General features: G+C 40.7%; 1 protein-coding gene across 1 annotated transcript in view; it reads left to right on the top strand.

Annotated features, from left to right (window-relative positions):
- Positions 1 to 24,531, top strand: part of VWC2 (von Willebrand factor C domain containing 2) — a 132,289-nt gene that overhangs the window by 11,275 nt on the left and 96,483 nt on the right. Inside the window, exon 2 of the mRNA XM_037837575.1 lies at positions 14,142 to 14,271. Coding sequence (XP_037693503.1) covers positions 14,142 to 14,271 — 130 coding nt within the window. The remainder of the gene's footprint in view (positions 1 to 14,141; positions 14,272 to 24,531) is intronic.

Here is a 24,531-nt window from a genome sequence, read left to right as displayed (position 1 = left end):
ACAACAGGGATTTGCTGTCTCATGGTTTGGTAGACCAGAAGTCCAACATCAAGATGTCTCCCGGCTATGCTTTCTTCTGGGTTCTGTTGTCTTCTAGTGGTGGCTTGCAGGCTATTTTTGGTGTTCCTTGGCTTGTAGATGCCTCTCTACTTCTGTCACATGGTGCACGCTCTTTCCTTCTCTAGCTTCTCCTATCTGACTGCATCTGAATTTCCTTTGCTTATAAGGACTCCAGTCATATCGGATTAACTCCCACTCTCATTCAGTTTAAAAACACCTTAACTAATGACAACTTCTGGGGTCCTATTTACAAATGAGTTCACACCCACAGGATGAGGGGTTAGGACTTGAACTTGTCTTTTGTGGAGGACGTGATGCAGTCCCCAACAATGCCCTTCCTCTAATAAAGGTCAAAACCATACAAAAGTGATATCATCACCCCTTCCTACATGGATATATTTACCCTTTGGCCACTAGGAAGCTCAGATATAAATCTCAGCTTCAACTACACCAAACGGATTGGCCCTTCTGTATTGTATCTTTGCTTTCCTATTATGTTAACATGCTACATTAAGTTATATTTCCCTCGTTAAGCTTTAGTTATTTCTTATTTATATTTTTACTTTCAAATTTGCTTTTTTCTAGGGGCATTTTTAGTATTTTTGTTTTAGGACTTGGGAAACAAATGAAATAAATTAAAATTAGACTCAAGCGAGCCCTTCTCTTATATATTAATTCATTTTAATGTGTCATGATCATAAAGCAAACCATTCTCTTCTATGTTAATTCATTTTAATGTGTCAGGATCATAGCGCCCTTCACATGGTGACAGTTCCATCTCGGGGCTGGTAGTACAGGAAGTTTGCAGCATCCAGGAGGATGTTAGCTTTTCACGTGGAACAGTACTACCCCGAGAGCCTTTGCGTCGACATGCTGGCAGTTTAGCTTTGCCACACATGTGAAAATGTCAGGAGTGTGAGGCTGTAAATGAAAAAGAATCTGACAAGGCCGTGTGTTTCCTGGGGCCTGTGACTGGCACACAGAGGCAGAGGCCTGGGGGATAAACTGGCTCTAACGTCCGCCTTTCCGCTCAGGGTAAGCCCCCACGTGCAGCTGAGTTTACCCCAGTGCTCCCGGCGTCCTCTAGAAGCCGAGAAACAAGTTGAACTTGCTCCTGGGTGACAGTGAGGGATGACTGATAAAACTGAACGGTCAGCTCTTCAAGGGCTGCTGTGTCCGTACACAGAGTGCGAAAAGAGATTCTTTCTGTGTGGGTGAGTGCTGCACTTTTTTCTTCATCCCAGCTTAAACCAACATGGGAATGGACTTCGTTAACTGGAGAAACTGCTGGTGGTGTCCTGCTCTCATTTTGGAATATTTTGGAAGAGGTTTTGCTTCAAGGAGATGAGTAGGGACAGAGGTGAGAGCTGGCAGGGCTGGTCTGCTCCTGGCTTGGGCTGAGGCCCCAGGCTTTCTGGTTAAATGGATGCTGATGCACGCTAAAGAAAGGTTTAACAGGATAGCCGTACTCTGGCTTCAGTTGGCGTCCAGGTGGGCAGGCACGTGGGTACAGTTTAGAAATGGGAGTGTAAGCACCACCTGGAGCACGGCCAACTCTGGGCAAGAGGCAGACTGACCCACCCCCGCAGTTATCCTCATTGGCCCCTGCTTAAAGTGATGGCTTTTCTGCCATCTCAAATCAGTGCCATGAAAATGAAAAAAATGAACCCCATGGCTTTCTCATTGATCTGTTTTGTTCTGGTGTGTGTGTGTGTGTGTGTGTGTGTGTGTGTGTGTGTCTGTGTGTGTCTGTGTGTGTTAGGAAGAGGCATATGCCTTGGTTTCAGTGTCTTAAGTTTCTCTCTGGTTTGCCATAGTCCCCACCACTCCCTATTAAGCACCTAGTTCACCTCCTCATTTTCTTACTTGACTGAGCCTTGAAAGAATTTGAATTGCGGCCCTGGAGAAACCAATTCCCATGCCACACCTGCCTTTTAGAAACCCAATCTTTGGAAGATGTTTGAGTTCAATTATTTATATATTAAGTAAAAACTAATGTCCCTTTTTCCTTCTCCCAAGGGATAATTATCATTAATTCTTTACTCCAATTCCAAAACAAATGGGTTTTAATGTTCCCATTTCTTAAGAAGAATAGGGGTTCATCTTTTAAATAAATTTATCAGAGGGCCTTCTCTCCTTCCATTCTGCCCTGTGTAAGGTAGTCCCACCTCATTAGCATCATGCCCCTTCTCTTAAGACTAAAGGACTTGCTTTAGGAATCTATGAATGAGCAAATTGTCTATAAAAATACCTTCAGAAATCTTACCATCACCCATGCTTCCCAGGTGTGAGGGGGGAGGCCGCCCCCTGACCTAAGCCCAGTGCACTAGCTCCTTGCTGGCTCCTCTTCTATCGAGCAGTGCACCCAGCAGGCGAGACTGTAGAGGTGTGGTGCTAGGATTCAGCTGGGCACACGTCTGCCTCAGTGCAGAAACGGAGGCGCAGGCAGCTAGCCCCCATTTTGCTGTTGCTGAGATTGATGAACTTCTAGAATGTTCTGGAATGGTCTGACTCTTCAGCCAGGAGGAAGACAGGTTTCCTCATTTTCTTCTTAGCTTTTAGCCACCAAATGAAATATTACTTGTGAACACTGTCAGCACTTTTTTCTTTTTTTTTTTTCGTTTTTTGCCTTCTGACTGACTTAGCACGTTCCCAAATGAACTGTGTTAATCTAAGGGAATTATTCAGAAGAGGATTTGAAGACTTCAGCAGATGAACATGTTGTCTCACCTCTAGCTAACCCACAAAGAAGGAAAAGTTATTCTTTGGCACTGAGAAGAAAGCTGTGTTCATGTGGGGTTGTCAGACTGTTGTACTGTTAATCTGGTATGTGGTATGTGACCTTATTTTCTTCCCAAGACTCAGAAACTGACAACTTCTGAGGACAGTTCTTAATTGAGTACCTTTATGTGGAAATCCATTCTCTGACAGGGGACTGGATTGCAAAGAGAAGGAGAAAAATTCTTTTCTGAATGGTGCAGGAAGCAGAGGCTTTCTTTTGCTTCCTGGGTAGCTGCTTGTCTTGGAAGCTAAGAGAGAGATTTTTGGATGAAATTCTTTTCACCTTAGAAGTAAATAGAAGAGAGTGTGTGTGGAATCTCCCAGGGCAGGGTGTTAGAACTTAGAGCCTGGGGAGACTTGCACTGTTGGGTTGAAGGTGAGACAGGTGTCCCCCAGTTATTGGTGTTGGACTGCACTGTTTCTGCAGCTTGGAAATGGAGCCTTGAGATGTCCTGGGCTACTTTGACTAGACAGTTTCAGGTTAAGTTCCTGAAGTGGGATTGGGAAAAGGTTTAGTTAGCAGTGATTGTCGAAAAGAAAGCAGTGACCTGAATATTGTCTTCCAGATTTCTTTCAGACAACAAGCAGAGCCTGAAAAAAGTAGGCAATGCCACGTGAAGTCTCAGGATGTGTGTGGAACCTGATGACTTCTGAATAAAGATTTTATGTCAGTAGCATGGTGGTAGGAGCACAACTCAAGTTCAAGCTTCTGCCCCCGAGTTGGCCATTCCCCAGCCCCGTGGGTGCTTTTTCACCTGGATAAAAATGTGGAGTTGGAAGGCAGCACCCCCGGGGTTTTCTTTCTGCTGTGAAATGCCACAGCTCCAGGTGGCCAGTAGCTAACAGGACTTGGTTGTTAAAATAGAAGTGGAACTTGATCATTTTCCTCTAAGTGGGGCACGACAACCTCGTCTTTTGAACTAGAGAAGGAGCAACTGGAAAAGACGCTTTCGCCATCTGGTGACCAGGCTGTGGAAATGACTCTGGGTGGCTGAGCTGCACCCTAGCTGGGGTCGGGGGCCAAGGGAGAGGAGGCTTTTATAAAGCACAGGGTGTTTTTCGTTCATGCCTCTGGTGACCCATGTCTTAATTTGATGCATTAAGAGTAATCATGTAATAGGGTGTTAAAAGGCAAACTTTCTTGCAGTCTCACAGCTTTATCAAGCAATTCTTGAATCTTGGGTAGCATCCCATTCAGAAAGAAGAAGGGAGCAGAAAGGGGAAGTTCATACAGGGCAAATGTGGAAGAAGGAGAGGAAATGTTCTGATTGGCTGACTTTAAGTTTCCACATTACTTTTACAAAGTGGGGAGCAGATATATATTTATTACCATGGTAGGCTTGTCCATTCTGATAAGCTGGCTCTACTGGACCGAATCTGGTTTATCACAAGGTATTGCTTATACACAGTTTTGTAGGGTGCCTTCCATTTTCTCAGAAAGCCTCTGCAGGTCAATTGTTTCCATCTTCTGGAAAATCCTTTCTTGGAAAGGGATCCTTCCCAGAAATACCCAATGCAAGCGGCCATTTTATTTTACTTAATAGTCCCACGTTTTGGTCGAAGCACTCACTGCAAAGCTCAGAGGTGCAGAAGAGATCATTTTCTCTAGTTTGGGAACATTTGTTTTAGTTCCATGCCTCCCCACATCTGCCAGCAGTTGAAAACATTTGTTCTTATCAATTTTTAGGTTTCTCTGTCTCTTGGTCATTGTTGTCCTTCAGGAGCTCAGGAATCTCATCACATTTGGGTGTTTAATTATTCAGCATTTCAGGATTTTTCCCCCTCTCAAAAGATCTCCAGCTTTCTTCTATTCTTCCCCAGACAGTCCCCACTCAGTGCTAGGAAGGACTTACACAGGCTCATGGCTCTGGGAAGCACATTTTGTCCTTATAGTATCTGTTGGTCCTTGCTGTGCCCCCCGTGGTTGGACAGGGCTTGCTTTGCACTTTACCCAGGTGGGGCTCGTGTTGCATGGTCTCGGGGATGTTGTGCTGGCACCTCTTTGCAGCCCCTGTTTTGAGGACTCTGCAATCTGCAGCCACCTAGTGCCAACCCTGAGACCCTCACAGCCACTGGTGCTCCAGCCGTGTGAGCCCAGGGATCCCGCTGTCCTCTCCACCCTAGGAAGGACTGAGCTATGCTTACGAGGCTCACTGATGGTGTCTCTTCTCTCAGAACAGCTCTTGCAGCCATGGCAAGTAGAGCCCAGAGGCCTCCAGGATCCCCAGCATCTGTCTAGGCAGGGACCCTCAGCCTCAAGTTCTCAGACCCCCCAGAACCTGTTGGTCTGTTTCCAACTGCCGCCTTCAACACCCCTAGGTTGGCTCAAACCAAGACTGTGTAATATTTGTCTTTTTGCCCCCTTCTTCCTCTCTCCCACGGATCCTTTCTTCCAATGCTAAAAGATAGTCAGTCTTCCTTTGTGATAAATTCTTTCAGTCATCTCTTCATTCTTCCTACTCTCTGGTTGATCTTTCCAACTTTGGTTCTTGATATGCAAAAGTGCTGCTCAAAAAGTAATAAAATATCACTGCTTTCTTGAAAGTCTGACCCTTGCAATCATTAAAAATCAAAGATGAGCCATTAGTTACTTGGTTCTAGGTGGTATCTGCTATCTCTGGAAAATCAAGGCTTGGCTTCTTTGCATAGTTATAGTGATGGAAGGGCCACCAAAGGGGAAAAATTAATGAGAAAGAAACATGGATTGGGCATTATTTCAAAATACCATCCATCTATAATTATTGTAATTACTAATAATTAACATGTATTGAGTGCTCACTGTGTGTCATTCACTTCTCCTAGCACTTTGCAAATATTAGTTTATTCAGTTGCTCCCATTTTCCATATAGGGAAACTGAGGCACAACATAACTTGCTCCAGGTCACACAGTTAATAAGCAGCAAAATGGGCTTCAATTGAGTCTGTTTAGAGAATCCAAACTCTTAATCCCTTATCCTTTACCAATGCTCATTTTTGTGTTTCACTAGGACCTATGATTATCACCTTAGTTGGTTTTCACAGATATATCCCTCCTTTCCCTTTTTATAATGGGGACACAGAGGTAACACGATTGGCCCGAGATGACACAGCTCATCTGCAGACTAAGTCCAGAGACTTCTCTTCCTGAATCGCTGTGTTATTGAGACTTGTGGCTGTCATTCTGCCTGACCCTGGGTCCCCATGCCATCTGCTTGTTGCACCCCTGCCCACGTTCCCCAACCACCCTTATGCTTGGCAAGACTGGAAACCTCTCTCCCGGCAGCCAGTAGCTTCCTCAATCAGTGCTGCTCATTGCTGCTGGGTCCAGCTTGGACTTTTTCCTTCTACAGGGCTGGGGAGAGGCCTGAGGCTGGGCACCTGCAAAATAGCCTCATCCCCTGTCAAAGGTACATGCAGTTTTAAGGAGAGAAGGGTCCTTCTGATTCTGCCAGTGTGTTTCATCGTGGTACAGCAAAGCCAGAGAGAAGGAGGGGCTCGGGCAAGGCCATGAAGCAGGTGAGTGAGAAAGCAGATCTGGGATGCAGGTTGTTGGTTTCTTTTTTTTTTTTTTGTACACTTCTTGCTGCTCACTGGGATATCCAGATCTCTGAGCACCCTCAAGTCTTGTCCTTTGCCACTGAAGTGACAGGCACACCCTTCTGAATGGCCTCTGGCAGAAATAGGAAGTGGCAGTGAAGGTCTTAGAATTTCATTCTTGGCGTTCTAATGGAAGAGCTGAGTATCCCTAAAGCATCATTAAAACCCTCCATCAGCAAATGGTTACTAGTTAATTATAAGAGTGATTGAGGATGATTAGGGGCATTTGGGGTATTTCCTGTTATATTTTAGGCACTTACTAAATGCTAATGTAGAATGAATTCATGGCTTAAAATATGTATCTATTTTAAAATTTGTTGATTTAGCAAATGTGCAAAAAAGTACACTAAAGGATATATATACTGATGCTATTAGTTTGTCACATTTGTTTCAAGTCCCACTCTTTTTTAAAAAAAGATATAGATGAAACTGGAGCCCCCGTCCTATCTCATTCAGTTTCCTTCCTCTCCAGGAATTGCCATCATAGTACAATTGGGACATAGCACTCCTACCCCTGATTTTCTCCTTTTACTCATGAGTTTCTCAGTGAGCAATGTGTAAAGTTATGTGTCTTTTTCAAAGATAGCAATTTATACAAAGAGTATATTGAGACCAACGTATTCTTTTGCCACTTGCTTTTTTTTTCCTGTTGATATTCTCGAGCCCAACCCTGTGGTTATGTGCAGATGTGTTCATTCATTTTCACCGCTGTGTGGCATTCCAGAGTGTGCTTGTCTGTTCTCTTACTGATAGGCAATTATGCCATCTGCAGCTTTTCTCCATTACAAATTGTTGGAATTCTGGTTTATCAATAGATAAACAATAGACACATCCCATTATTTCACGTCCAATTTTGCCACCAACTGAGCAGCGACACAGAGACAGATCGAAATCCTGGACTACATATAGGTGCAGCCAGATGGACTAAACTTTGCGGAGAATCATATGTGTTTCTGCCCTGAGTCACTGGCAGCCCTAGCAGGTGCAGAGTTTGCTTGTAGGAGTGTACTGCATAGAGGATGTGCTCATCTCACAGGTAAGCTGGCCCACCATGAGAAAGAAATCAGAAGATCTGAGTTGAGGCCTGTTACAGAGCATCCTTGAATTCTTCCTCCCAAGGGAGAAATGAGTGAAGCTGGTAAAGAAACTGCAAGGATGCCTTTCGTTGTTAGCTTCTTGTCAGCTTCTTGTGTATTGTACTCCAAAGTTATCACATTCATTTACAAGTGGTGACGTCAGCCCCATCTTTGCTAAAACCCAACATTATCAGGTGTTTGCTTCATGCAACTCTAGCACGTATGAAATAATATTTGTTTTGCATTTCCCTGACTTTGAATAAGCTTGAACAGTGTCTTATATATTGGTTGACTATTCAGATGTTCTCTTTTGTAAATTGCCACTTAACAGACTTTGCTTATTTTTCTAATGGATTTTTAAAAATAGTTTGTAGTTGATTTATTTACTTTCTTGAATATTGAGTACTCATCTTTGCTAGTTCTCATGAGGATAGCTATAGCAGCAACAGCTGGCATTTATGAAGCTTTGCTTAATTCATTTAAGCCCCCACAACAATCTTGTGGAATAAATCCTGTTACTGTTATTCCCAACTCACAGTTGTGGAAACTGAGGGACAGCAATGCTGTCACTTATCCAAAATGGCACCAATGAGTAAGTAAGTTGGAACTTGTACCCAGGCTGGCTTGTTGCACTGAGTCTTTGGCCCTTGTATAACACATATGAGCTCAGCAGGTAGGGAAGCATGGATGTTGGAATTGGAAGCAAGTGAAATAAATGTCTATTGCATGTAGCATGATATGGTTATTGTAGATACAAGCTGAACCTGTCTTATGGCTCTGCAGGATCATTTTGCCTCCACATTCCCCAGTGTATACAGGATATATTCCCTATCTCTTCCCTCTCTACATAGCAAGTCTTATCAGCTGTTGCACCTCTCCACTCTAATTCACTTCAGCTTGACTACATGGCTTTCCCTATTCTCTGCCTTCCCCATTCCTCACCACCTTACTTGGCCATATTTCCCAGTTCATTCCCTTCCCCATCATTCCAAACGGAAGCAACAACTTTGCCCTTAAAATTCTTAATACGTACACAGCACAATGAACAGCATTTTCTCCCATTTTGGTTAGTTTCTCCTTCATATATTTATGTCCCATCTGCCTAATCAGACTGAACTCTTGAGATCAGTGTCTTGTTGTGTATTTATTTCTGTCTTTGAGCATACTCAGTTCTGTACTATAATTAGGTTATGGAACTGGCTGATGTGAGGATGGATGGAATGATGGTGGGAATTGGGAAGGCTATCCCTGGTTCAGGTCCTCATCTAGAAGGTGGATGATTCCATATCTATGTCCGTGTTTGAGACATCTGAAAGTCATTTGTCAACGGTGTGAGCAAGAGATTATGACTCTTCAGTCATTCTATAAAACTTTTTAACTATGTAAAGAAAACTTTGACCAAGAGAGTTGAGCAGTGAGTTAGAACCTAGATTGTAGGTAGAGTGAGTTGTGACATCTGTATGTAGACCTGGGTTCAGAAGTAGATTGTTTTAGCAACATGAAATTCTGCTTGGTGATCACAGACTGTGCCCTCAGCTACTCAATGTCCACACACACCTTTGTACACTAACTGGTTCCTTTTTTAAAGTCACTGCTTTCATGTTTATATCATTCTGTGGTCCAGATCATCTGTGTCATTTGTAGATTAAATGTGCAATCTACAACTTGATCCTTTTCAATAGACTGTTTGTATTTATTCCCCTTTTCTTAGATGTACGTTTATAATGTGTGAGCAGCCCTTCATGAAGTCTTGAGCAACTCTTCATGAAACAAAGCTGTAGATATTATTCATGTATTTTTGGTTATGTGCTGTGCAGGTTAATTTAGGTCTTCCATCCTTCTGACTATTTCTTTCTTGACTCTGCCAATGTTTATTGAGCCCTTTCAGCGTTGTGAACTGGCCCAGTCACTGTAACAACTATGACACATCTAGGACATGGCCCAGTTATTGAGTTGCACTGAATCTCGATGATCAGCCACTCTGCAAAGGCTGAGGTTTAAGGCTGTGAGTGACAGACCCTCTGTGCTCTAGGCTGGCATGCCTGGAAGGTTCTCAGGGGTCAGGGGACTTAAAGAGTTTCCAAAGAAGGGAAAGATTAGGAGAGGTAGATAGGAAAGAAGAGTAGGGTCCAGATTCCAGTGTTTCTCTTTGTTTTCATGCTAATCTTGTCTTTACCATTGTAGGATCAAAGACCTTAGGAGCTAGAAAAACAAACAGAGCATCTCTGCTAATGGAGGAAACAGAAAAGGGAAGAGGAATTATTTTATACTGAGTGGTTTTAGGTGACGTTTTATGCTGAAGTCTGTTAGCTTGTGCATCTCTTTCTTCTCTGTGTTTAAATTAAACCCATCTTTGAAAACATTGAAGTTACTTGGGAAATTGTTCTCGGATTGTCATACCTCCCCCCTTTTTTGTTCTGGAGTGAGCATCTGCATTCTACCCAGAATTGCTCCCTAGCCGCAAAGAGATTTTGCAGCAGTAAAATTCATGCTACCCACTTCAGCAGTTCATGGTAAAAATCTCCAGATTAGGAGTATAATAGTGGTTGTTATACAGCTGACAGGTTTGTTAACACAAGCCATCTCTTAACTCTTCGTGCCCTTGGCTGCACAGAGCAGGAGGAAGTGTTTACACTGAGGTAGGAGTTTCCTAAGGAGGGGGTGCATTCTGGTGGATAGTGAGGGAATGGTGCAGAGCAGATAGGATGGAGCAGGAGGAAATGTCTGGAAAGGATTTCCTGCATGCCCCAGTGGAGTCATAGACAAGAATGGGGTGCAAATTCAACCTGCTTCCTGCAATATTTGATCTTTCAGAGCCTGTCCTTCTTGTGGTTATGGTAATTATAACACAGTTATAAAATTAAACAAGGTAGAGCTTCTTGCAGACAGAAGCCTGATTACACCTGAGTTCATTAATGCAAAAATGATATGAGATAAAATGTAAAGCTGAAGTATAAAGTTCCTCAAATGATCCTCATAAATGTTAATTCCAACCTCTCTACTCCGTTACCTCATTTTACATTTAGAAATGGTTTCTAACATGTAAATGATGTTTCCCATTTCTACTTAATTGCTTAGAAATAGATCCATTATTTATTGTAGAGTCCTAATCAACTATGGACATATAATATGGATATCTATATAATTACTAAGCATTGTAAGAGTCTAACTAATTAAGAATGATTTGTACTTTACTTATCATGCAGTTAATGTGTCTACTTATCCAGCCAAACCTGGGCTATGCACTTTGTAGTCTTAGTTGTTTCAATAAAAAAGAAGCCCAAACATGTCTGTTCTCCATTGTTTGGCTTTATGTTTGAGGTTATCATTCTTTTTTTTTTAAATTCAGTTTTACTGAGATATTCACATACTATACAATCATCAGTGGTGTATAATTAACTGTTCACAGTTTCATCATATACTTGTGCATTCATCACCACAATCAATTTTTGAACATTTTCCTTACACCAGAAAGAATAAAAATAAGAATAAAAAATAAAAGTAAAAAAAAACACCCAAATCATCCCCCCACCCTATTTTTCATTTAGTTTTTGTCCCCATTTTTCTACTCATCCATCCACACACTGGACAGAGGGAGTGTGATCCACAGGGTTTTCACAATCACGCTGTCACCCCTTGTAAGCTACATTGTTGTACAATCGTCTTCAAGAGTCAAGGCTACTGGGTTGGAGTTTGATAGTTTCAGGTATTTCCTTCTAGCTATTCCAATACACTGAAACTTTAAAAGGGATATCTATATAGTCCACTGTTGGGGGCAGGCCTGGCGGTTATCTAGTGGAGCCTGACCAGCGATCTGGGCCAGTCACCCAGGGCGTGGCAGCGGGCCCAGCGATGGAAGCAAGCAGTGGTAACGGAGTCCAGCCCATGGGCTGGGATGGTGGCCACTGCAGACCCGAGGACCCAGCCACCCTGCAGGGGACTGCAGCGTAAACGTGGTGAAGGCAGGGTCCTGTTATGTGACTTGGGTCCCGGGCAGGGGAGCCAGGAGCCCCGTTATCAGATGGGAAGCTCTGCCTTAGATCTGCCAGGGAACAGGGAGCAGCTGGAAAGCGGCTGCCCAGGGCGGACCGACAAGGGCCACGGCTGGCACTGGAGGGATCCGCCACAGCTCTGCCACCTTCTGTCCACAGCCTGGCTTTGCCTGGCATTTGGAGTGTTGTTGAGCCAGAGATGAGAGTGACTAGGCAGCCAACATGGGACACTGGTGAGGGCAGAGGTAGGTGGTAGGAGGTGAGGAAGATGCTCATGGTGATCCTGATTTTATGTATCAATTCAGGTACTTGCAAAGTGAATAAATCTTCCAGGAGCTGAATCAGGATTTCTAAATATTTACTGATAGGAAAACTCCACAATCAAAATTTTGTGGTCCAAAAACATTTAAGAAAATATAAATAGCCTGGCCTGTGTGCATTTGTTCTGAGCAGCTTTCTGCAGCAGGGACATGGAGAAATTTCAGATCCAGCAACAGGAAGAAGCATTTTGTTTACAGGTCAGTGTCTCTTGCCCATTTGTTAGGATTGGCTCCCCCTTGCAGAAAGGAGCTGGGCGATGCTGACTCAGAGCCTGCTGCCAACCTGCCCGGAGCCTCTTTGACGTCGCTGCTCCCACATTTTGTTCTGTGGTCTTGCTGTCTTCCTGGAGCCCTGTCTGGGCACGTGACATAGGACTCATTTCTCTTCTTCTGGTTTCCCAAACTGAAATGTTTTTGTTTGTTTGTTTGTTTATTAACTCCTACTTGGGAGTATAGCCTGGGGTGGGAGCTGGGTGCCAGGCTGTGCCTCTTTCTCAAGCACAGAACCAGTATCTGACCCTCTTGCTCCTTTTTGACCATACTTCCCTCTAGATCAGATGATCTTTGTCTCCCCTGGGGCAGGGTAGCCTGGAACCCCATCATTTAATCCATACAACCTATGCTTTACGGCTATGCCCAGAATCTTCCAATTGAAGGCTTTGGAAATGCAATAAACCATGTCTCTTGCTACTCATGGTCTCTACTTTTAAAACTCAGAATCTTTTCTTTCATCCTGCTTGCTCCATAAATCCATGCTTGAAGCAGAGATGCTTCAGGGGACTGGTAGGAATAGAAGAAAGCTCATAAACACCAACACAGCTAACGAGTAACGCTGGTTGTGGTAGCAAAAAGATCTTTTTTGTTCCAAAAATGCCTCTTAAAAATGTGCCTATACATTGTCATAGAACTGACTTTCAACTTTAGGCTGTGTTGAAAACCAGGTGAAGATTTTGAACTGGGTGACTCTAATGTTTTTCAAAGTTTCCTTTCTTTTCTGATTTTTCAAGTCTATGTGCATGAACACACATGCCTAAATCCTGACTCCCAGGCAGATTCGCTGTAGTTCCAAGACTGAGAATCAAATACATTTAAACACACACTGAACTTTGTTTCATGAGATAACCAGGCCATTCAGCTGAGATTTTGTGTAAGTATGTATTTATGTATGTATGTATGTATGTATGTATTTACTTATTACATTGCATAGATAAGGAAGCAGCAATGACTATTGTTTGGGTTCATTACTTTACAACTGGGGCTTGTTTCAAAAGTCAGCTGGAGCTGCCCTGCCCTTGGGAAAGCAGGAAACTTGGCTTGACAACATACACCCACGTGCCCCTATTTACATTGTCTAATATTAAAGTGCATATCCCACTTAGTTTCAGTTTCTGATTGCAGGGTCTGTATATACCACCTCTTCTTTGCCCTGGGACAACCCAGATCAAAAGTCCCCCCAGTGATGGTTTCCAGGGAATATGTCTTCTGCACTATGCCCTGCATGATTTATGATGGGAAAGTTCAGTTGGCATGTACAGCCTTTGCAGGAATGGATATTGTGCTTGATTCCAATGGCCCTGAAGGCAGAACGTGAGCCAAAGGGTGGAAAATACAGACAGATTGAAGCCCAGTAGATAAAAGAATATTGTAACCCTGGATGATGGAAGGGAGAGGAGTGGAACCCATGGGCTTTGGAGTCAGGAGGCCTGATGGGAATTGCAGCTCTGCCTCTCTTGAGTCTCAGTTTTCCCCGTCAGTACAAGGCCACTCATTTCAGCAGCTGTTTTTCAGAGTTGCAGTGAGACTTAACTGAGATCAGTAATACAGCTCCTGGTAAGGGGCCTGGCTCTAGGACCTTCTCAGTTTCTCCTCCCTTCACCCTTCTCCCTTCCTTTCCTAGTCTACCATTTTCTTAACTGAAAATGTTGGGAGTGTTCCATGATAAGTTGGGCGGCCACTTGGCTGGGCCAAGGAAGATGCAATCATCATATGAGTGGTCGGGCGAGAATTCAGCGGTGATTTAGTATTTGTGTAGTTTGTGAAGAAACCATAACCTTTCTTCAAAAGAGAGCTTATAAAGAAGCCCAGTACATAGACCACTGAAAACCAGGGCTTTTCTGGTTGAAGTTGAGTGGGAGGTGGACATTCTACCATGTTCCTTTAACCCTTAAATGCCCAAGACATCCATGTTCACAGTTGGAAAACTACAGAGCTGGATATTCTTTTTTAATGTTCCTAAAGCACCTCAATGTCTTCACAGAAAGTTTGGGGGAAGAAAATGATGAGTTGGTATAGGGATGGCTGGAGGACTGACCAGGACGGCTGGGCTTGTGTTTCAGGTGTCTCCGTGCGAGAGGTGCCGCTGCGAAGCCAACGGCGAGGTGCTGTGTACCGTGTCTGCCTGTCCCCAGACGGAGTGTGTGGACCCCGTGTACGAGCCCGACCAGTGCTGCCCCATCTGCAAAAATGGTATGTGAGATGCCCGCCCACCCCCTCTTACAAAAGACACCTGTGAGCTAACTGCTGTGCTTCACGGTGGATGAAACGTGTGTGGGTATGTGGGTTTAAATAGATGTGTACACACACACACACACACTCATGTGCACGATGTGTAAACTTGAGTACACAGGGTGCAGCCTGGAGTTGTTGTGTAGTAAAGGATTCTCTCTGCTACTGCTGTCAGCCGTGTTTCATGGAAGTTAAGAAGTTCTTTGGGGGAGAATTTCCATTTCCACCATTGAGGAATTTATTTTATTTTATTTTATTTTAACTTATTTTAATTTAACTTTGTTTGTTCTTGCAAGGCAGTTTCTCTCTTTCCAAGACAAACCAAATATGCTGGATGGGCTCATTTACTTTTCATTACTTAGTGTACTAAACTTGGAACCTAATAGAATATTTTTCATAAGCAAATTAGGCAGGAAGAGAGAGCTCTTATTCCCAGTGAGGGCCTGTGGTAGATCAAAAGCTTTGTCTGCGTTATTAAAAGGAAATGGCAGGATGTCCTTGATCGTAATTTATAAAGGGGAAGTGTTTCCTCAACCTGACTCATGAGAATTACTCCATACCTGAGGTACCGAGAGTTGTCACAGGCATCACACTTTGAGGGAATTTGACAGGGGTGTGTCCCTGGGAAGGATGGGTTTAAGGTTTTGGGCTTGAGAGGACAGTTTGATAAAGAGTTCAAGAATAGCTTGGAAGAGAGCAGATTCAGAAGACATGACCATGATCTTTCAAGTATCTGAATGTCTTCCCTGCCCGGAGAGACTCGACTTGCTTTGCATAGTTCCAAAGCATGGAGCTAGGACTGATGGGTGGAAGATAGCAGGTTGGCTCAGAAGGGAAAATGATTCTAGTGGTTCAAGTGTTTCAGAGAAGGAATGGACTAACTTGTGAGGCTGTCAGCTCTTCACCTGTGGGGTTCCTGGACCAGCACTTGATAGCCATGTCATGTGGTCTTTGTAGGAGAGGAGCAAACAGTGAATGGATGGTTAGACTGGGATGCTCTTAATATCAAGACAATTCTGAGATTCTGTAATCACGCCAAGCAACATTGTGTGGGCTGTGAGTTTTTTGACCAGGTACCCACTGACTGAACCACCACAAATTGTTCAGCTTTTGAAAAAATTAAAGTTTCTATCAAAGACAGATCGTCCTGAGAGAGCAACTCACTGTGTTTAGGGATGTGAAGGATGATGGAGACACACGTACCATCCTCTGACTGAAAGGAGATGGTGTCAAAAGAAAGATGTTCCAGAATGCACTTTACATAGGGTCTGCTGTTCTTTTATGTGTGTCAAGAGAAATGAAAGCTATTAGACTGAGAAGGAATAGACTTTTGAAGCTTGGAATAAGCTCTTTAAGAAAATAAGGCACAGCACTAGCTGCAAGGTGAGGGGAACTCGGTACAGTTTGTCTTCACTAGCATTGGTTAGGAATCAGAGGGGCAAATAGGCTTGGGGTTTGGGGAGGAGAAGCAGGTACAGAGTCACATTTGAATGTGAAGTTAAGCCTGCTCAAGGGCCTGAGCTGGTGCCAGCTGGTCTGTTAGGAAATCATCGTGCTCAGCTTCCAGATGGCAGCACTCTGCAAGTGGAGGAGGGATGGGAGAAATAACCTCCCATTGAGTCAAATGATACATAGTGAGTGGCTTAGATATAGGTTGTGCAAATATTTGACATCTTAAGTATCCGAAATAGTCTGTGATTTACTTGTCAATTGTGATAAGAAGCAAAGTTTTGGCATTAGATAACTGGGGAATCCTCGTTTAGATGTTTACAAATGACATGAAGACATGATTTTCATTGCCAAGGCTTTCTTCTCTGTCTTTTTCTTCAGAAAAATGTCAAACCTGCAGGAAAGTTTAAATAGTTGTACGATGATCGCTGGTATACCCTTCACTATATTTACCTGTTGTTACTATTTTGCCATATTTACTTTAACTCTTTCTGTATCTGCGTTTGTTCCCTCTTTCCCTATCTCACTGTATAAACCAACACCATCAATATATTTATGTGTTCTCTCCCATAATACACACAGAATAGCCTCTGCCAATACCACCATCAACATAAAACCTACTGAGTGAAGTTCAAGATTTCTTCATATTTCATATATATATATATATATATATATATATATATATATATATATGAATATGTATATTCTACTTGGGGCATAGAGTCTGAGAAGTAGGTTTAAAAATTATTTGAATTAACTTTTTTTAAAGAGAGGTTGTAGGTTTAAAGAAAAGTCATGCAAAAAAAAAAAAAAAATGAATAACCCACACAATATTCCTATATACCCCCATTATTGATTCTTAACATTGGTGAGGTACCTTTGTTAGACTTGATGAAAGAATACTAAAATATTTCTGGTAACTACAGTCCATAGTTTACATTAGATGTATTTTTCCCATATACCACCTTATTGTTAAGACCTGGTAGTACTGCCGTAATTTGTTATAATTCATGAAAGAACATTCTTATATTTGTACTATTAACCATAGCACATCACTCACAACAGGGTTCTCTGTGTTATAAAGTCCCACGATGCAAAACTTCCCCTTTCAGCCACATTCACCAGCATAATTCAGTGCTGTTAATTATACTCAAAATAATGTGCTAGTATCAAACATTTACAATAAACCTAATTTGAAATTCTATGCAAATTAAGCATCAGATCCCCTTCCTCTACCCTAGTCTATCCCCTGATAATCCATATTCTAGACTCTCACTCAATGAGTTTGCTTATTATGAGTAGCTCACATCAGTGAGCTCATACTATATTTGTCCTATTGTATCTGGCTTATTTCACTCAACATAATGTCCTCAGGGCACTTCTATGTTGTCACATGCATCAGGACTTCATTCCTTCTTACAAGTGAGTAATATTTCATTGTATGTATATAACACATTTTGTTTATCCATTCATGTGTTGATGGACACTTGAGTTGCTTCCATATTTTGGCAATTGTGAATAATGCTGCTATGAACATGGGTGTGCAAGTGTCTGTTTGAGTTCCAGCTTTCAGATCTTCTTGGTATATACTTAGCAGTGGGATTGCCAGGTCATGTGTTAGTTCTATACTTAGCTTCCTGAGGAACCACCAAACTCTCTTCCACAGCAGCTGCACCAGTCTATACCTTCCCACCAGCAGTGAGTAAGTGTTCCTTTTTCTCCACATCCTCTACCAAACTTGTAGTTTTCTATTTTTTTAATAGTGGCCATTCTGATAGGCATAAAATGATATCTCATTGTGGTTTAGGTTTGCATTTCCCTTAGTGGTGTTGAATATCTTTTCATGTGCTTTTTAGCCATTTGTATTTCCTCTTTGGAAAAATGTCCATTCAAGTCTTTTGCCTGTTTTTTAAATTGGGTTGTTTGTCTTTTTATTGTTGAATGGTAGGATTTCTTTATATGTTTTGGATATTAAGCCCTTATGGATAGGTGGTTTCCAAATATTTTCTCCCATTGAGTAGGTTGCCTTTTCACTTTCTGACATAGTCCTTTGAAGCACAAAAGTTTTTAATTTTGAGGAGGTCCATTTATCTATTTCTTCTTTTGTTGCTTGTGCTTGGGTGTAAAGTCTAAAAAGCCATTGCCTACCACAAGATCTTGAAAATGCTTCCCTACATTTTTTTCTAGGAGTGTTATGGTCCTGGTTGTTGTATTTATGTCTTTGATTCATTCTGAGTTAATTTTTGTATAAGGTATGAGATAGGAGTCCTCTTTCATTTTTTTGCATATGAATATGCAGCTCTCCCACCAACATTTGCTAAAAAAACTATTCTGTCCCACTTGAGTAGACTTGATAGTCTTGTTGAATATTAATTGGTCATAGATCTGAGGGTCTGTTCCAGTTTGTAATGCTGCCAGAATGCAAAACACCAGAGATGGATTGGCTTTTATAAAGGGGGTTTATTTGGTTACACAGTTACAGTCTTAAGGCCATAAAGTGTCCATCAACAAAGGGTACATTCACTGGAAAAAGGCCATTGGCATCTGGAAAACCTCTGTTAGCTGGGAAGGCATGTGGCTGGCATCTGCTTGCTCCAAGATTGCGTTTCAGAATGGCATTCCCCAAAATGTCTGCATCAGCTTCCAATGGCCATCTTCAAAATGTCTGTCTCAGCTCCAGCTCGCTATGCACTCCTTCTGTCTGAGCTTATATAGTGCTCCAGTAAACTAAACAAGGCCCATGCTGAATGGGGGGGACCACACCTCCATGGAAATCATCCAATCAGAATTATCACCTACAGTTGGGTGGGTCACATCTCCACGGACACTGAACCAACAGATTCCAACCCAATCCACACTAATACATCTGCCTCCACAAGAATGCATTAAAGAATATGGCTTTTTCTGGGGGACATAAATATACAAACTGGCACAGGGTCTATTTCTGAACTCTCAATTAGATTCCATTGTTCAGTATATCTGTCTTTATGATAGTACAATGCTGTTTTGGCCACTGTAGCTTTGTGATATGCTTTAAAGTCAGGAAGTGTGAGTCCTCCAACTTCATTCTTCTTTTTCAGGACGTTTCTGGCTATTTGGAGCCCCTTACCCTTCCAGAAAAATTGATAATTGGCTCTTCTATTTTTGCAAAGTATGCTGTTGAAATTTTGATTGGAATTGCAGTGAATCTGCAAATCAATTTGGGTAGACTTAATACCTTAATGATATTTAGTCTTCAAATCCATGAACAGGGAATGTCCTTCCATTTAATTAGGTCTTCTTTAATTTCTTTTAGCAGTGTTTTGTAGTTTTCTGTATATAAGTCCTATACATCCTTGGTTAAATTAATTCCTAGATATTTGATTATTTTAGTTGCTATTATAAACAATTGTTTTCTTGATTTCCTTCTCAAATTTCTCATTACTAGTGTACAGAAATACTACTGATTTTTGCATGCTCATCTTGTATCTTGCCATGTTGCTAAACTCATTTATTAAGTCTTATAGCTTTATTGTAGATTTTTCTGGATTTTCTATATATAAAATCATGTCATCGTCAAATAGTGAAAGTTTTACTACTTTTTTCCCAATTTGGATGCCTTTATTTCTTTTTCTTGCCTAACTGCTCTAGCTAGAACTTCTAGCACAATGTTGAACAAGAGTGGTGAAAGTGGGCATCTTTATCCTGTTTCAGATTTAGTGGGAAAACTTGCAGTCTGTCTCAGTTGAATATTATCTTAGCTGTGGGATTTTCATGTATGCCCTTTACCATGTTGAGGAGGTTTCCTTCAACTACTATCTTTCAAAGTGTTTTTTCCACCAAGAAAGGATGTTGGATTTTATCAAATGCCTTTTCTGTATCAATCAAGTTAATCACGTGTTTTTTCCCCTTCAATTTGTTAATGTGATGTATTATATTAATTGATTTTCTTGTATTGGATCACCTTTGCATACTTGGAATAAAACCTACTGATCATGGTGTATAATTCTTTTAATGTGCTGTTAGATTAGATTTGCAAGTATTTTGTCAAGAGTTTTGTGTCTACATTCATAATAGAAATTAGTCTGAAAATTTCTTTTCATGTAGTAAATTTATTTGGCTTTGGTATTAGGGTGATGTTGGTCTCATAGAATGAGTTAGGTAGTATTCCTTCCTCTTCAATTTCTTGGAAGAGTTTGAGCTATATTGGTCATTATTCTTTTTGGAGTAATTAGTAGAATGCACCAGTGAAGCCGTCTTTCCTAGACTATTCTTTGTTGTGAGGTTTTTGATGGCTGATTCAATCATTAGACTATTGAGGTCTTCTATTTCTTCTAGAGTCAGTGAAGGCTGTTCATGTGTTTCTAGGAATTTCTCTATTTCATCTAAATTGTCAAATTTGTTGGCATACAGTTACTCATATTATCCTCTTATGAGCCTTTTTATTTCTGTGGGGTCAGTAGTAAATTCCTGCTCTCATTTCTGATTTGATTTGCATCTTCTCTCTTTTTTAAGGTGTCAGTCTATCTAAGGGTTTGTTAATTTTATTGATCCTCTCAAAGAACCTACTTTTGGTTTTGTTAATTCTCTCTACAGTTTTTTAGTCTAGATTTCACTTACTTCTGCTCTAATATCTGTTATTGATTTCCTTCTACTTCCTCCTACTAATTTGGGATTAGTTTGTTGCTCTTTTTCTAGTTCCTCCAGGTATTCAGTTAGGTCTTTGATTTTAACTCTCTCTTCTTTTCTACCATAGGCATTTAGGGATATCAGTTTCCTTCTCAGCACTGCCTTTGCTACATCCCACAAGTTTTGATATGCTGGGTTCTCATTTTCGTTTGTTTTGAGATATTTAATGATTTATCTTGAAATTTCTTCTTTGACCCACTGATTAAGTGTGTGTTGTGTAACTTTCATATATCTGTGAATTTTCCAGTTCTCCCTTTTTTATTGATTTCCAGCTTCATTCAATTATTGTCAGAAAAAGTGCTTTGCATAATTTCAGTCTTTTTAAATTTATTAAGCCTTGTGATGTGACCCAACATGTGGACTATCCTGGAGAATGATCCATGAGTACTTGAGAAGAATGTGTTTCCTGCTTGTGGGGGCAGGCTGGGAGAGCTGAGACCCAGCGATCTAAACTCACCAATATAGAGTGTTATTAGTACCCAGCCTTGACCCTGCCTCCACCCCATCTTAGGGAAGGGGGCATCCATGTCCCTCTCCATCTGCCAGAGCCAGCTAGGAACCGGACCCCATGCGGCTACCTCGAGAGTGGGGGATGGGCGCCATCAGTCACCACTGAGTGATTTACTCACAGTTCTTTACCTCAGTGTCTCAGTCTCTTTGTCCCACTGTTCCCTGGATGCTGTGCAGTGCTACCCTGGGCTCTGCAGCCCCAGAACAGTTGTTCCGGACAGTTTCTGCCCATCCACTAGCTGTTTTTGGTGGAGGAATGAGTACTGCAACCCCCTACTATTCCATTTTCCCTGGAAGTTCTCCCCGAAATTAATTCTTTACCCTGTGTGGATATCTTAAAATTTTGCAAAGATATAAGGTCATTTGTTTCTGTTTATATTCAAGATTTTGTCATTTAAGATACAATTTTATTCTTTGAACAAGGAAAAACTAGATTAAATATAAATAAGGTATATAAATAACATAAATTCAGAGATGCACAATAAGTTTTAACAATGCATTGATGGTTTTGGGAGAGAGGAAATGGTTATTGTCCTGATAATAAACTTCTAGATGTTCATCTGTTACATCTATACTTTGAGAGGCAGTATGGGATGAGGTAGGACAAGATTTTTGTGTAATTCCACATTAGAGATTACAAGAAGGACAATGAATATGTTTTTCAAAACTGGATTTATATTACAGAGTTGTTTGCATTGAAAGATTTGACTCAATTATATCAAAGCATCAATAACTTATTTTCTGGAATATAACTAAAAGTAAATTTAAATTTGTCTAATCACCTAAAGCATTGCTAAGTTTTGCTAATATAGTCACCAGGTAGAACTTGGCTTTCAACTATCTCTTGTTATCTTGTATTCTGACTTTGACAGGGCAAATACAGTTTGAGATTATTAGTGAAAGAGATTTGCTTGAAAAATGAAAACAGTCTGTAGCAGAAAGGCTCTATAATAATTAACTGAGAGTAATGACTAATTTACATGGATCAAACCAAGGCTTTGTTTTCTTGTGTTTTAGTGAGACAGGATTATATGTCTGATATATCAGACATTGGAGGACATCAAAAAAATGGATGTTTTATATGAAATTAAATGCTTGGACAGATTTGGCATAGATGAAATAAGAAGGTTTTAACTGTTGATCTCGGCAGCATGGCCTTTACTCCTCATACTCTAATGTCTTGACATATAGTATTAAATAGCTCTTTCTCCCAACAGAAAAAAAATTACAGTTCTGTTCCTAGCTGTCAAAGTCACTTGCATCAAATGAGCAAAACTTTGAAACCCAGAATGCCTTGAATGTAAATAAATGATCACAAATCAAAAACAACTAATATATTCACTATGTTGAATCTCCTAAAGTTTTTCTTTTGGTAAATTGGATGTTTGCGTGGTATGTTTTGTTTTGTTTTTTTTTTTCCCAGTGACACAGACCATGAGTGTTATAGTGACTTGCAAGAATTCAGGTTTTCTCTGGTGATTTTTTGTACTTCAAAGGTTCACAGGATCTACTGCATTTGAGCCACTTAGTCTTAGATGTGCTTGTGAACATTAAGTAAGATACAAGGCTTTTGGGGTTTCCCCATTAGAGATCAGAAGATCTCCATTCTGTATGTGTGGATACAAAGTAGATACAAAGAAAGAGAACAGATGAAAGTAAAATCCAGGTGTTAAAGTATGAGGGCCTCACAGGGATTAGCTATGCTTCTTAAAAATGGGATACGGCACCCCCAGGGTGGGGGTGGGGGACTGGTTGGGATTTATACCACAGGACAAAGTTACTAGATATAAAGATTTCATCACTTCCTAAAGTTATGAGTGATACTCGATGATTGGTATTTATAACAGTATTTTTCACAAGAAAATAATTATGGCTATTTCTTGGAGGAAAATGAAAATTTAGTGTGAAATTTTTATGTTGAAATCTGAGATTTCAGATAATTAATGGAATTAATTAATTCATGGAAAATATGTGAAACATATTTCTAAATATAGTGTTCTAAAAGAGTATATTTACTCATTTAAACCTCAGAAAAACCCAATAAGGGAGTTAGTGTTATCCCTGCCTTACAGATGAAACTACCAGGGCACAGAGAGTTTAAGTAACTTATTTCAGTTCATACAGCAAGAATGACCTGATGGATATAAGCCATGGGTAGATGCCTCTTTCATGGTCCAAAGTTGTGAGTCTCTTTAGCTCTCCTAACGAAGTTTATTTATTAATATTACGATTTTCGCAAAAGAAGAATAGCATTAAAGTCATGATAGGGAACCAAATATAAGAATATTTGCTTCTTGTCCTGGATGGGAATTTTATCCAATGCAATAAAATTCCCATTTTGGTTATTTGTTATTGTTTTGTTTTGCTTTGTTTTGTTTTTAAACAGAAGTAACTCTTGGGGCTGATGTTGTTCTAATGACTTTTTGAGAGAATTGTCACACTCATCGTAGGGTAATCATGTATTATTATAGTTTTGCAAAGTCTTGTTTATTACTTAACTATTTTAAAGTCCTTTTTAATATATAGACACCAGAATTCATTTTTTATGTGTGTACTGTGCTGAGTTTGAGAAATGCATGTTGTCATGTAAGGAGTGCAACCAAGATAGAGAACAATTCCATCAGCCCTCAAATTTCCTTGCGTTACTCCTTTCTAGTCAAACCCTTCTTTATTCTCTGATGATCACCTATATGTTCTTTGTCTTATAGTTTGCTTTCCTCAGAATGTCACAGAAATGGAATCATACAATATGTACCTTTTTGAATCTCACTTCTTTTCACTTGACATAATACAGTTAAGATTGATCCAAGATGTTACATATGTCAATAGTTTGAATCTTTTTATTGCTGAATAGTATTGCATGTATGTACCACAGTTTGTTGAAGGACATCTGGGTTATTTCCAGTTTTTGCAATGATAGACATTCACATACAGGTTTTTGCATGAACATAGGATTACATTCTACTTGGGTAAATATCTAGGAGTGGAATTTCTCTGTCATGTATAAGTGTTTGGGTAACTTTGTAAGAACATGCCAAACTGTTTAACAAAGTGGCTGTACCATTTTGCATTACTGCCAGCATTGTATGAGTGTCAGGTTTCTCTGCATACTGTCAGCACTTATTAGTGCTAGGTTATTCATTTGCTTTTTCACCACTCTAATAGGTGTGTAGTAGTACATTGTGGTTTTGATTTGCATTTTCCTATTAACTAATGAAGCTGAGCATCTTTTCATGTGCTTATTTGTCATCTGTTTGTCTTCTTTTGTGAAATGTCTGTTTAAACTTATTCCCATTTTTATTCAATTGCTTATTTTCTTGATGTTGATATTGAGGGAAATATCTATAAATACAGATAGGGGTATAGGTATAGATATAGATATTGTGATTGTTAGGTTCATGTGTCATCTTGGCCAGGTGATGATAACCAGGTGTCTGGTCAAGAAAGCCCTGGCCTAACCATTACTGCAAGGACATTTGTGGCTGGTTAATAAACCAGAAGGCTGGTTTATTAAATTATCAATCAATTGGCTGCAGCTGTGACTGATTACATCAAGGCAACGAAGGGCATGTGTCCCACAATGAGAGAATGCAA

Source organism: Choloepus didactylus, chromosome 5 (assembly GCF_015220235.1).
Source record: "Choloepus didactylus isolate mChoDid1 chromosome 5, mChoDid1.pri, whole genome shotgun sequence".
NCBI classification, from domain to species: Eukaryota; Metazoa; Chordata; class Mammalia; order Pilosa; family Megalonychidae; genus Choloepus; species Choloepus didactylus.
Note: the sequence above shows the minus strand (reverse complement) of the source record. Positions and strands in the feature narration are given on the sequence as shown.